Source organism: Physeter macrocephalus, unplaced genomic scaffold (genome assembly GCF_002837175.3).
Source record: "Physeter macrocephalus isolate SW-GA unplaced genomic scaffold, ASM283717v5 random_356, whole genome shotgun sequence".
In the NCBI taxonomy this organism is placed as follows: domain Eukaryota; kingdom Metazoa; phylum Chordata; class Mammalia; order Artiodactyla; family Physeteridae; genus Physeter; species Physeter macrocephalus.
Window position 1 is genome coordinate 1 of NW_021145602.1, and position 13,867 is coordinate 13,867.

At 55.1% G+C, this 13,867-nt stretch overlaps 1 protein-coding gene across 1 annotated transcript; it reads right to left on the reverse strand.

The window, feature by feature from the left end:
- Positions 1-6,060: 6,060 nt before the first annotated feature.
- On the reverse strand, positions 6,061-13,257 carry FUT2 (fucosyltransferase 2 (H blood group)). The gene is given in 6 exon segments (XM_024132722.1): positions 6,061-6,280; positions 6,282-6,535; positions 6,537-7,129; positions 12,241-12,351; positions 12,687-12,852; positions 13,180-13,257. Coding segments are annotated over 6 exon segments (1,422 nt in total).
- Between the last annotated feature and the right edge of the window lie 610 nt (positions 13,258-13,867).

Here is a 13,867-nt window from a genome sequence, read left to right on the forward strand (position 1 = left end):
CGACCAGGGGTTGAACCCGTGTCCCCTGCAGTGGAAGCGTGGAGTCCTAACCACTGGACCGCCAGGGAATTCCCAGCACCTTTTGCTTTGTGCATGATGGTGGCTAATACTTACTACATGTGTATGTGTGCCAGGAGCTGGGTTTTTTAAATAACAGCTTTACTGAGCTATAATTCGCACACTATAAAATTCACCCATTGAAAGTGTACAGTTCAAAGAGAGTAAATCCTAAGAGTTCTCATCACAGGAAAAAGAAATTTTTTTTTCTATTTCTTTAATGTTGTATCTCTATGAGATGCTGGATGTTCACTAAACTTATTGGGACAATCACTTCATGACGTATGTAAATCCAATCATTCTGGTGTATATCTTCAGTTTATACAGTGCTGTATGTCAGTTATATCCCAATAAAACTGGAAGAGAAATAAACAAAGTACACAACTCAGTGGTTTCGAGTGGCTTGGAGATCAGTGACTTCCAAATCGGAATGGATTCAGAGCTCTGCACCCAACCCCTACTGTCATTTTAGAACATTTTCATCGCCCAGTTAAGCAGTCGCTGCGAGGAAAGTCTCCATTCGCTCAGCCCTGTACGGGACCTACTTCACGCGATGACTCAGGGGACACGTGACTCTGTGGGTAAGTGCACACCCTCTGGCCACGGGCTGCTGATTTCAGCTTCCCACCCTCAGTAGCTGTGTGGTCCTGGGCAAGTGACTTCCCCTCTCTGAGGGTTAAAACAACGCCTGGCCAAAGAACCACATAGTGTAGGAAATGTCCAGAGAAGGCACGTCCATAGAGACAGAAAGCAGATTGGTGGTTGCCAAGGGCTGCGGCGCTTAAGAGGAAAGGCGGAGGCTCTTCTTTCAGTGGCCGTGAGGAAGGGGCCTTGTCTGGAGCTTGTGGGCAATGAGACCGTGGATCTCCTGTGCTCTAGCTGAGCTGCGAAGTGAACCTTATTCAGCAAACCCAGCCTCCCCCGCCCGGCCCAAGAGGGTTGTCCCATCCAGGCATCTATTTCCGGCTGGGCTCCAATAAACACATGGAGGCGACCCAAGGGACCCAGCCCCATCTGGGTTGGTTCAGTCCAGGCATATAGCTGGACGAGCCTGAGTCTCTTCTGGGAAGATAACGCTCACGCGATCTTAATGGGCTCCGAGCGTTTCAGGGACTTATAAATCCAAAGCACGGATGTCTCTGTAGGTCACTCCTGGGCCACATCGGTATGGCTTCTGGCAGCTTCCCAGGTTCAACCAGGCCCCACCCTGCTTGACTCAACCCGATTGTTCTCTTAATGGCCCCCGGATTCCCGGCTCTGACCCGGAACACAGATCCGGGGCCAAGGCATCTATGCACATGCTGGCTGTAACCTGTTTGTGTGCCAAGCCAGAAGCACTGACCTGGAGCTCGTTCATTCCGTACAGTAAATACGCATTAAACGCTGTACTCGTTTGGTAGGGCTGCTATAACCGCGTACCTCAAACTGGGCGGCTTCAAACGATAGGAAATTTTTCTCTCACCTTCCTGGAGGCCCTACGCCAATCTCTGCCTCGGTCATCATGGGCGTTCTGTGTGCCACCCGTCGTCGTGCTGGAGCAGGGCCCACCCTGTTCCGGTGTGACCTCACCTGAACTAATGACATCTGTAAAGACCCTTTTCCCAGATGTCACATCCTGAGGTACTGGGAATTCGGATTTCAGCATCTCTTTTAGGGGGACACAATCCACAATTCAACTCATAACAAACACACACGATGTGCTGATACTCTCTGGAGCGCTGGGCTATGAGAGCTCTGTCTTCAGAGACCCTAGAAGTCCCTGTCCTTCTGGGCGTCCTTGTATCCCCTCTGGTGAGGAGTAGGGGGAAGGCGTCGAAGGGCTTGCTACCTTCTGGTTTGGGCTTGCAAATCCAGGAAGGAGCTTAGTAAATATGTCTTGAATGAATTAGTGTAATTTATTGCCAGGAGCTGGCCAGTTCCTGCTCTGGCCCTGATAAAATAAAAGTTGTAAACTTTCTTGTTCACCAAGGCTCTTCAAACACAGGGAACAGAGCTGGGTCACCCGAGCTTCTAGATTAAACAGAGCTCAATAGGGTATATCAAGCTACTCCATTCAGCTCCCGGAGACAGCTGGGGCCTGTTCTGTCCACCCGCAGGGCCCTTTCTGGGTGGAGACCTCCTGGGAGGTAACAAGAGAGGGTGGCGGTGAGCACGGGTCTTCTGAATCTTCCCCCAGCACCCAGCTTCCCACCCGTGGGTGCCGTGACAGCGCCACAGATTTCATCTTCATCCTCCAAGTCGGGTCTGTGAGAAATGTCACCTCTCTTCATTATTTTCTGTGAGTCAGTTTGATTTTGACTGAGAACAAGCCTTCATCCCACTAAGCTGGCCAGAAATTCAGTTAGTGGTTTCAACGTCGGAGCAACGTGGGCATTTCAGATCCAACGTGGGAATTTCTGTGTGTAGTACCAAAATCCTGGAGGCATCACTCAGACTCCCAGCAGGAGATGCAACACTCATAGGAGGTGACATGAGAGGAGTTAAATAGGATAATTTACCGAGATGTGGGTAGGGTGTAGGGAAAACAATGAGAGACAATTCAGCTCCCAGGGGCTAGCAAGTGGGGGGAGCTGTTACCACCTCTAGATCAGCCAGGATGGATCTAGGACAATAAATACCCCAGCTTCACTCTCCTTCCTCTTCCAATTTCTGGACTGTGATCCCACTGACCCAAGCCAACAGGAAGGCATAGGGCAGGGGAGCTCACAGATACTGTGTTGGTCAGTTTGGGCTGCCGTAACAAAAAATACCCCCGCCTGGGTGGCTTAAACAACGGAAATTTCTTCCTCCCAGTTCTAAAGGCTGAGAAGCCCAAGACCTGCTGATTCAGTTCCTGGTGAGAGCCCACTTCCTGGTTTGCAGATCAATAAATGTTTGTTAAATGAATTCGTGCAATTTATTTTGGTGGCTGGTCGATTTGCACTTTTGCCTTTATAAAAATAAAACGTTGGGAGAGAGAAGACGTCTCTCTCATGTCTCTTATAAGGGTACCAATCCCATTTATGAAGGTCCCACCGTTACAACCTGATCCCTCCCAAAGGCCCCAGCTCCAAATACCAACACATTGAAGATTAAGCCTTCAACATATGAATTTGCGGGGGACACAAATATTCGGGCCACAGCAGATAACATCAGACAGCCTCCCAGGGCACAGAACAGGGGGAGGACATTGGAGATGAGATTTGGAGGGGCAACAGGAAGAGGCCTAGCACATGAGTATTTTATTGAAATGTGAGATACAGTTGCTATCCACTTCTATACCCAGATGTTGTTATACTTTTTTTTTTTTTGGCCATGCTCCGTGGCATGTGGGATCTTAGTTCCCCAACCAGGGATTGAACCCACGCCCACTGCATTGGAAGCGCAGAGTCTTAACCACTGGACCACCAGGGAAGTCCCGGATGGTGTTGTTACACTCGACAGAGAGCCAGGGGTCAGGTCTGAGGTTCCTCTATCCTTCTGGCTTGAATCTCTCCCAAAGAGTTAATTTGAGAAAAGATCCTGGCTAAGGTAAATTACCCTGAGAAGGGGCTGGCCCTGAGAGAATGGAGGAAAAAAGGGAAAGGGAGTAAAACCCGTCTGACTCTAGGGGGTAGGGCTGGGAATGGAGGCTGGGAGCTGTTATGGGCTGAACTGCGTCTCCACAAAAATTCCTATGTTGAGGTCCTAACCCCCAGAACCTCAGAATGTGATTGTATTTGGAGACAGGTTGTTTACAGATGTAATTAAATTAAAATGAGATCTTTAGGTGGGCCCTAATTCATTACGACTGGTGTCCTTACAAGAAGAGGAATTCTGGACACATACACGTACAGAGGGAGGACGTAAAGTCATAGAGAGAAGTGGTCATCTGAAAGCCAAGGAGAGAGGCTCGGAGCAGATCATCCCCTAAGAGCACTCAGAAGGAACCAGCCCTGCCGACACCTTGATCTCAAACTTCAAGCCTAGAACCATGAGACAATAAAGGTCTGTGGTTTAAGCCACCCCATCCGTAGTACTTTGCTACAGCAGCTCTAGCAAAATAATACAGCAGCTTCCAATATGGCCTGAAATAATCTTCACCTCCTGGTATCATACCCTTGTGTAGTTCCCTCCCACATTCAATCAAGCTGCTCTGTGTGATGGACAGGATATGACAGAAGCGACATTGTGTGACAAGGTAAGGTTCCGTTGTAAAGGGCATTGCAGTTTCTACCTTGGTCTCTTGGGTTTCTCTCTCTGGAGGAATCCAGCCGCCATGCTGTAAGGACACTCAAGCATCGTAAGGACACTTAAGCAGCCCCAAAGAGATCCACATCGAGAGGATGTGACCAAGAGCCAAGAGCCAGCAACAATTTGCCAGCCTTGGAAGGGGATCCCCAGCCCTAGTAGAGCTTTCAGATGGCTGTGGCCTTACCCGACACCTGACGGCAACCTCACTGGATATCCCAAACAGAACCGCTCGGCTAAGCCACTCCTGAATTCCTAACCCACAGAAACTCTAAGCGATGATAAATTCCTGTTGTTGCTTTAAGCTAATAAGTTTTGAGGTAATTTGTTTCACAGCAATAGACAGCTAATACAGAACCTCCCTCCCCAACTCCCCTCCCCTTCAGACCCTTCTCCTGCTTGGTTTCTTTGTTTTTTCATTTTATTTTATTTTTCTAATATTTATTTACTTACATTTATTTCATTTGGCTGCGCCGGGTCTTAGTTGTGGCACACAGGATCTTCGTTGCGGTGTGCGGGATCTTCGTTGTGGCAGGCGGGATCTTTTAGTTGTGGCATCTGAACTCTTAGCTGCGGCATGCATGTGGGATCTAGTTCCCTGACCGGGGATTGAACCCGAGCCCCCTGCATTGGGGGCGTGGAGTCTTAACCACTGCACCACCAGAGAAGTCCCAATCTCCTACTTTAACATCCCCCTACCCTTAACCCCACACCATGATGACACCATCAAGGACTTAAGAAGTAAACTGGGGCCCAAAATGGCTCTGGGGAGGTACAATATTACTAATATGTGAAAGGAAATGTGTTCACCCTCACAAGTATGCCAAGAAATGGGAATTCAAATAAATAAGATACTTGGAGAAGGTTTTCAAACAGGAAAGAGATGTGACTGAAATGTTTTCTAAACCAGTGCACCTATGTTTGGTGTAAATTTTAAATGAACATAAATAATCGTATGTCCAATTTTTTTTAATATACAAAAAGGAGTAGTATGTCAACAAATATATTTGTTACCTCCATACTTTAAAATATACCAAACACAAGAAAACGAGTATTATAATCACTTAATCCAACTTTTGTCCATATTGAGGTTTCTCACAGAGGCATTAGGTCCTGAGGGCACAGGCAGTGCCAAGGTGTCAGGTCACCTGTCCACACAGGTGACTGCTGACAGGGCCATGGCACGGTCTCTGAGGCCCCTGCCCCTCTGCGGTCAGCCTGCTGCTTCGATGACAGGTGGGCTCTGGGCGTCTTCGCTGCTGTGGACCAAGGCCTGGTGTTGAGTCCTGCTGTCACTGTGAGGCCCTCCCATGGCCCAGCCTCAATTCTGGGGACTCCCCCTCCCCGCCAAAGGTATCTCCCTGAGATTCATCCTCTCCAATCCTCTTTTCCCTCACATTCTTTCATGATAAGGCCACATTAAACCCAAAGCCCGAATCCTTAGCCGCCCAAAATACCCAGCTCCTCTTCACTTGAAGGCAGGAAGAGTTTCATCGCCAAACCCTCCAAGGAGGCAAGTACCAAGTATTTGGACTCCATGCTCCGGATCTAAAAAGAAGGAGAGGGCAAGAACACGTTTCCATTTCAAAGCAGTCCAAGTGTCCAGGGCATGCCAGCCGTACGTGTTAGTGGTCCACACTTACCACCTGTTTGCAAGACACTACACGAACCGGTTGCTTTCTCACAAGGAGCTGCATTATGTTCGTTTTTTCAGGCGGCACACTGAGGCACAGAGAGGTTAAGTCACTTATCCAAAGTCACCCAGCTGGGAAGCAGAGCGGCCTGGGTTTCAGCTCAGGCGTGAAAGCCCACGCGCTGCACCCCACACGCTGCTGTTGGGCCCAAGGGTGAGGCAGGGACGTGAGCGGGGCTAGCCTGCCCCAGGTTGGCCGCGGTGCCTACCCACTTCGGCAGGAAGGCCTCCCGGGGCTTAGAGACCACGCGGAAGGGGGAGTCGGGCAGGGTGAAGTTGGTCAGATAGATGGTGTTCCCACCCGTGAGGCAGGCGGCCCACAGTGACGATGGTGTGGTTACGCTGCGTGAGTAGTGCAAAGTCCCTGGCGGGCGAGCCCTGCAGGCCGTTGCCGGCAAACACCACGCCCCGGAGGGAGCTGTTGACGTTCTGCCGGCACCAGGCCATGTGGTCGCTGGTGACCACGAAGGGTGGGCTGCGGTAGCGAGCCCGGAACCAGTCCAGGGCCTGCCGCAGGTAGCCCCGGTCGGCCACCACGCCCTTCCACACGCTGGGCATGACTCGGACGTAGTCCCCGCCGGCGCACGTGGACCCCCGCGAAGGAGGCCTGACGGGCCCACTTGGCCTGCAGACCCCGCAGGAAATTCTGGGCCTCCTCGCGCACGTGGTCGCGCGGGGTGAACTCCTGGAGGATCTCGGCGCGGAGGTGGTGGTAGAAGGTCCGAGAGCAGGGGTAGCCGGTGAGGCGCACGTACTCGCCCGGGATGTGTCGGTACCGGTCCTCCATCCAGTCGTTCGGGGGGTAGTTCTGCCAGGGGACCCTGCTGGCCGTGGTGTCGTGCAGGACGGGGAGGGTGATTCCGAAGATGGGGGCCAGCGTGCTGTGCATATAGGGTGAGATGAAGGCCAGCCGCCCGTTCATCCTGGCCAGGGCGTACAGGGTGGCGTACTCCCCCGTCTGGTTCCCCAGGCGGCCTTTGGGGTTGATGGTGGACATGCCCCCCCAGGGCAGGCGTCTGGGGGACAGGACCACGCGGCCCGGGTAGGCCCAGGGGGCGGGCGCCAGGGCCAGGCGCTGGTGGCAGTGGAAAATGGTGGACCTGGCAAAGATGACAAAGAGGAAGTAGCTGGTGGACAAGGAAGGGCAAGTAGCCCAGACTCTCATGGTGGCTGCGGGGAGGAGAGACGACTTAATCCAGGAGGGATGGGGCATGAGTTCATTCGCTCACCCCACCCCAAACCACTTGTTCATTCGTTCACTCAGCCCATCCAGGCATGTCTAGCGGCCTCCACCGTGGAGGTCTTAGAGCACAGACCCTGGTCCCCTCTGGCCTGGGTTTAAATCCCAGCTCCACCCCTTACCAGCTGTGTGACTTTAAGTTACTCCTGAATCGCAGTTTCCTTGCCCATTAAAAAGCGATGACCGAGTTGAACCATTTGAGAGGGCCAATATCCAACCATATTTTTCCTACACACACAGCCATTTCATATGGTCCAACCTAACAGAACTACCTCATTTGTAACATTTTTAGAACAGTGCCTAGCACACAGGAGGCACTCTGTTTAAGTCTCGGAAAATAAAGACTTCTAGAGTATTTACTACACGCATCCCTGGGAGCTCACGAATCTATTAAGGCTGCATATACAGAGGTTCAGAGCCTAGACTGTGAGGCTAGACAAGCTCGAGTTCATGTGCAGACTCTGCCTCCTGCTGGCCAACCCGGAGCATGTCCGTTAACTCCCTAGGGCTCAGTCTTCTCCATAAAATGGGGTTAACCACAGCCCCTGCATGACGGGCGCCTGGAAGGGCCCCTGCCATGGTTAAGCGCTAAGTGCTTCCCGCTACTGTCAGTGGATGCGGTGGATTCAGGCTGCTGCAGAGTCTTTGACGCTCCTTCCCCTGACTCTGGGTGGGCCTGTGACAGCCTTGGCCGATCACAGATGGCAGAAGTGACACTGTGCCACTTCCGGACCAGGACTTAAGGGTCTGCCAGTTCCCACCTCCTGCCTCTGTAAAGTTCTCTCTGCGTTGCCACCTCTAGCTGCCTAGATTTAGCTTTTTTTGGTATTTAGGTCTCCAGGGAGCCCTTCTTCTTTCTCGTTGGTAACCACTTTATTGAGATAATATTCAAATACCATACAATTCTCCCATTTACAGTGTACAGCAGCTTTTAGTATATTCACAGAGTTGGGCAACCATCACATTAATTTTAGAAAAGCTTTATCACCCCCAAGAGAAACCCTGCACCCCTTAGCCTTCCCCACCCCCCAATCTTCCCATCCTCCCCACCTCCTCCCTCCAGCTAATCTACTTTCTGTCTCAGTGGATGTACCTACTCTGCATGTTGCATATAAGTGAATCACACAGTAAGTAGCTCTTTGTGACCGGCTTCTTTCATTCAGTGTCACATTCTCAAGGCTCATCCACGTTGCAGCATGTGTTAGTATGTCACCGATTTCCTTTTACAGCCGACTAACATTCCACGGCATGGATAGGCCTCGTTTTATTTATCAGTTCATCAGTTGCTAGACATTTGGGTTGTTTCCACTTTGGGGCATTATGAATAATGCTGCTATGGACGTGCACGTCCAAAGCCCCGTGTGGACCTAAGTTTTCATTTCCCTCTGGTGTTTACCTAGGAGCGGAATCGCTGGGTCATGTGATAACGAACTCCGTGTTTAACACTTCCAGGAACTGCAGACTGGCTTCCAAGCAGCTGCCTCATTCTCCACTCCCACCAGCAGCGTATGAGGGCTCTGATTTCCCCGCATCCTCGCCACCACTCACTACTGTCTTGTTGGCCGCCGTGGGCGTGCCATGCTAGCTCAGTGAAGCCTACACTGTTGAACCTACCCAGACTCCCTCCAGCTCCTGCCTCTGGCTGGGCTTCATGAACCTCAGTTTCCCCATCCTTGTAATGGGGTGGAGAATCCCTTCTTCAGGGATTGCTTCTTTTTCAGGCCATCTCTCCTCCAGCTCTCCCCTGCCTGGGCTCCCAGAAACGGTCTTTTCACGCTGGGTCTCCAGTGTGTCCTGACCCGCTGTGTCCTCTCCCCTCCTCTGTTCCCCTGACCAGGCACCTGTGGTTTCCCTGTGGCTGTCCCAGTGCCTGCAGCTCAGGAGACCCCCCCAAGGCCCCTAGAGAAGCCCTGGATTGTGTGGGCCCCCGCTCTTCCTCATCTGGCTTCCATCTCACCCCCTCAGGCTCCCCATCTCTCCCTCCACTGGCCCCCTTAAATGTCAGGGCTCTGTGGGCCTCACCTCCACTCTCCGCCTCCTCTTCCTCCTATATTCCAGGGCTCCTCACTTTATTAATCTGACCCCCGTGGGAAATCTGAACACTCTCGGGCCCTCCTCAAGGGTCTCACATTCAGCGTGGGTTCCCAGTGAGGCCAGCTGGCTCTTACCACGTGAAGCATATATTAGGCTCCCTCGCCCGAGAGGTACAAGAAATGCCTTGCTCGCTGCTTCAGTCGCCAAAAAGCAAACTAAATCTGCCCCTGAGCCCCTCTTCTCGCTGGGCTGGTGACAACTCTGTCCCAATCCTTATCACACAGCCTGTCCAGCTCAGGCCCTGCCTGGGGTCCTGCGCAGAGGAGGACTCAAGCTTCCGCCCCCGGTCAGCTCAGGCAGCTCAGCCAGAGCCCCAGGCCGGTCTCAAAGCCAGCAGGCAAGCTGAGCAGGGACTGGAGCCAGGGCTACTGGGGAGGAGAAACCAGCTGAGGACAGAGGTACCCACCCAGGGTCACCTCCACGGTGCGCGACTCGTGCAGTTGCACAGGGTCCCTGCTCTGCTCTAGCCGTCTAGAAAGTCTCCATAAGCGAGAGCAAGGCAGTCCGGGTTGTCATTTTGCACTGGGCTCTGCAAATCAGGTAGCCCAGTCTGGCTGCCACCTCTTTCCTCCAGTCTCAAGAGCTCCCTCTCCTGGCCTCTCATGAGCCTACACAACTGAAAAGCCACAGGAAATAACGAACCAAAGCTGGTGCTTCTGTGGTTCCCGACTCAAGCCAGGCACTGGTTTCAGCGCTTATATCCTGGTCCACAATTCCTTACTGACCACTTTCATGAAGATTGCTGGCAAACCCCAACCTGAGTTGAATTCACTTGGGGGCAAAATCTGAACCGACGTGCAGCTATTCATAGACTTATTTTGGAGCAAACGCCCATGGGTTCTGCTTGCAGGAACAATAATGTTTGACTATGGGATGCTGCCCAGACCCGCCGGGGGAGCTGTATAATATATAATATAACCTGTGCACCCCACGATGGTGTCAAACCACCGGTTCTGCGGCATGTCTGGTCCACAGAGTTTCAGATATTAGACTGTAGGCCTATCTTCACTCATTTGGTCCTTGTGATCTCCCATGAGGAAGGTACTTTTTTATGCCAGTTTGACAGAAGAGGAAACTATGACACGGACAGGTTAAGAAGCTTGCTTTGGGTCACGCAGCTAGGAAAGACGTGGAGCCTGGATTGGAGACCGGTGCGGTTCGGGAATCTGCGCTCCTAATTACGGTCCTGGACTTTCCCACTAAGTCCTGAGAAAGGGGTACTCAGCTGCGCACCCCCAGGGCAGCTACTCGGGGGCTCTGACAGGCCCTGCCTCCTGGGGCCTCTGTGATTTCTGCGTCACCGAGATAGGGATGAAAGATGTCTCTGGAAGCCCAGAGGTGTGGGTCCCACCCTGCCGAGCCCACCTCAGAGCTGTGGCCCTGGGAGGTCCTGCCTCTGGGGCGCTGTGAGGGTAAAGGTGCCCCCTACTTGAGGAACTGCCCCTTCCCCCCAAAGTCTCCTCCCCAACTCGGGGAGTTGTTTCCTCTCTGCTCTCTGCTTCTACCCACCACGCCAGGCCCTTTCAGGGGTGATAATCGCCTCAGGCAGCTCAGGCTACTAAAAGCAAAAGTGAGAAGGCAAGCTTCCCTCCAGGGAACATTAGCTTAAGAAACTTCTAGTCCCTGGGGCGGGGGTTGGGGGGGGCGTGGATAAAGTGAGACCTAAACCTTCTTCCTGAGTTTTCTCTGACAGCAAAATTAGCCTTTGCACTGGCCACTCCCTGTGCCTGGGTCCTCCTGCCCCGATGCCCACGTGGGCATCTTGCCCTCACCTCCTCCAGGTCTCAGCCCAAATGTCCCCCTGACCCCCGCCCCCCAAACTACTTCCCCACTTGCTTTTGCTCCAAAGCATGTGTCACCTTCCATCCCTCTCTAGAACATAATGACTTACTACTTTTCTGTCGCGATCTTGCTCTCTGGACCGTGAGCCTGACAAGGACGGGCTGCTGCGCGTGCTCGTGCGGTCAGCAGAGCGCCAGGCGCACAGTAGGAAGTCAGTGAGCACCCGCTGAGTGGGTCAGCGCGGCGAGTACTGCACTGGTTACCCTGTCCATCACGCCGCCCGCCCGGGATCTCACATGTCCCCCTCTGACTTGGTGGCGTCTCCTTCTCCGGCAGCTAACTCCTCCTCCTCGCGGCTCACCCATGTCCCCACCCTGCCTCCTGCCCCCGGGGCTGCCTCTCCAGTGCCGGGTGCGAGGGTCACCCGGAACCAGAATCACCGGTAGCCTTGGCTGTGCCCTCCCGCCCCAGACACCGCGTCCCCAAATCCCTGTCAGGGTCGGGCCCACGCTGTGCCACAATCAATGCGCTCAAGGCCACAGCGGCCCTTGCTTTTCTCAGGGGGAAGTAACGAAAAATGTTATTTTTCTAGTCAAAACCATTCGGATATGTAATGGGGTTGAGGGCAGCATTTGCATGAAAGGTTCAGGAGTGAAGAGTTGAGGCCTCACAGTACACTGGCCATGGAGGAGCCGCTTTGAGCTCAGTGCCCCCCGGGGGTCCCTGATTTCTCCCTCCAGCCGCTAGCACCACCAAGGTCCCAGGCATTCATAGCTCCCCCTCCCCCACCCCACCACCTTAGGAAGCAGCCCAAGTCTTTGGGTTTCCGGGTGGGTGGTGCGACCCTTCAAAGAGCACTGATTTTTTAAGGCTTGAAAGCGACTGACCTTCACGCTCGGGTGACCCACAGCTGACAGAAGGTTCCAGAGGGCAGGAGGGGCTGGCTTGGGGTCACACAGCCAGAGGCCCACGTCCCGCCTCAGCGTCAGCGGCCCTGACAGCGCCGCCCTCCCCAGCAGGCCGGCCCCTTCCCGATCACAGCCACCACGTGCTGGGGCTGAGCCCTAGCCTGCCTGCACCAAGCGGTCGGCGGGGCAGGGGCGGGCTGTGAGGCGAGCACGGACCCCAGACCCCGGAAGGCCATCTGGCCGCCGTCCCCTCCTACCTGCCTTGCGCTTTCTGGGCCAGCCCGCTCGGGGCTGTCCGGCTGCGGGCCCCTGGGAGGCAACGCGCTCATGTCCCACACAGCGCCGGGTGGCGTGGCTGCCAGGGGTCCCTGCGGGGAGAGCGTGGCTGCCTTGGCGAGGGGACTGGGGCGGGGTGGTGTTGGATTCTTAGGCTCTGCTCTGAGCTCCCGCCCAGAACCCCTACTAGCCCGGGGGCTGAGAACAGCCACTCCGCACTCACTCCCGAGAGCCCACGCTGGCCGCCAAGCTCCTGCGGGAGGGAAGGGCCGTGAGCAGCTGACTGCAGAGGACGGTCTCTTCCAGGGCACAGGTTTGGACCACGACAGGGGTGAAGGGTGGGGTGTGTGCAAAAGAAGCCGGGGAGAGGGGCCTGGGTCCCAGGTGGAACCCCACACTGCCCAGGCAAGAGGCCTGACCCCTGGACCTGGTGGGTACACAGCTAGACTCTGCTCCTTGAAGTGGGGGCCAGGGTGGGCTACAGTCTCCAGAGGGGCAGGGACTGGGGGCCGGACATCTGGGCTCCCCAGTGGCAGGCGGTGGCGTCTGGATCCCCCAGGAACACCGTGGGACTCAGCCGGTTGCCTGGGGTACTAGAGGCCAGAAAGCGGTACCCCGTGAACCGCCCAGGCAAGAGAGGAGGTGGGAGATGGGGTGAGCCCCTTAACAAAGCCGGTGCCGGGGGACTGGGGCAAATGCCCGGTGCAAGAGCTCAAAAAGGCGCCAGGCTCCTCCTCGGGAGGTGCGGAGGGTGGGACTGCGGCGGGAACGCTGCGGGCTGTGAGATCGGGCTGGGAGGACGGGACCCACCCGCACCCACTGCTACCTCTTCGACTGCCAGCTGGGGCACAAACCCGGGTCCAGATTCAGAGCCAGGGGCCTGGCCGGTGGGGCCCAGAGGGGCTCCAAGGCCCCCAGACCCGAGTGGGCTCATTAGGGGCCGCCAGCCTGGGGTGGGGGGTGGGGGGGGTGGGCGCGCATTTCCGCTCCAGGTCCATCCTCGGTCCTGCCATCCCCGGCGCTGGACTTCTGGTCCCTGCGGACGCCCTGTCTCCCTCTCTCCCCTCTTAGCACCCGCCACCCCCGACATCTGTTCCCCTTCTGCTCTGGGGACCTTAGGACTGGAGGGGAAGGCAGGGGCTCTGATTCCCAGACCCTGAGGCCTAGGATGGCAGTGGGGGGGGGGCGGTGGGCAGAGGTTATCAGAAATGCAAGCACAGGGTCCTCCCGTCGCGAGCCCCAAGGGGAAACCAGGGGTCTGCCTTCCCAGCCCAGGCTTCCAGACCCCAGGCCTCCCTGTCCCCATCGGGTCCCTCAGCACAGCTCTTGGGGCTGTGAACCTGGGTGAGAAAGGGTTAAGGGCGGGTGGAGGCTAGGGGTGGGTGGCAGGGAGGCCTGGTTGTTTGGGTTGTTTGGTGATAATCCCCCTCCGTGCCCTGGGCGTGGAGAACAGGGTTAGGGCCCCGCGTGGGAAAGGGCCTCCACTCTGATCCCCGATCCCCATGGGCCTGGCCTCCTGCTTCTGCACCCCTGGCCCAGCACCCTGGCCCTCCCCCGTCCCCCTCCCGCCCCCCCCGCAGGTCAGGCCTGCTGGACGGCCTGGCTCCT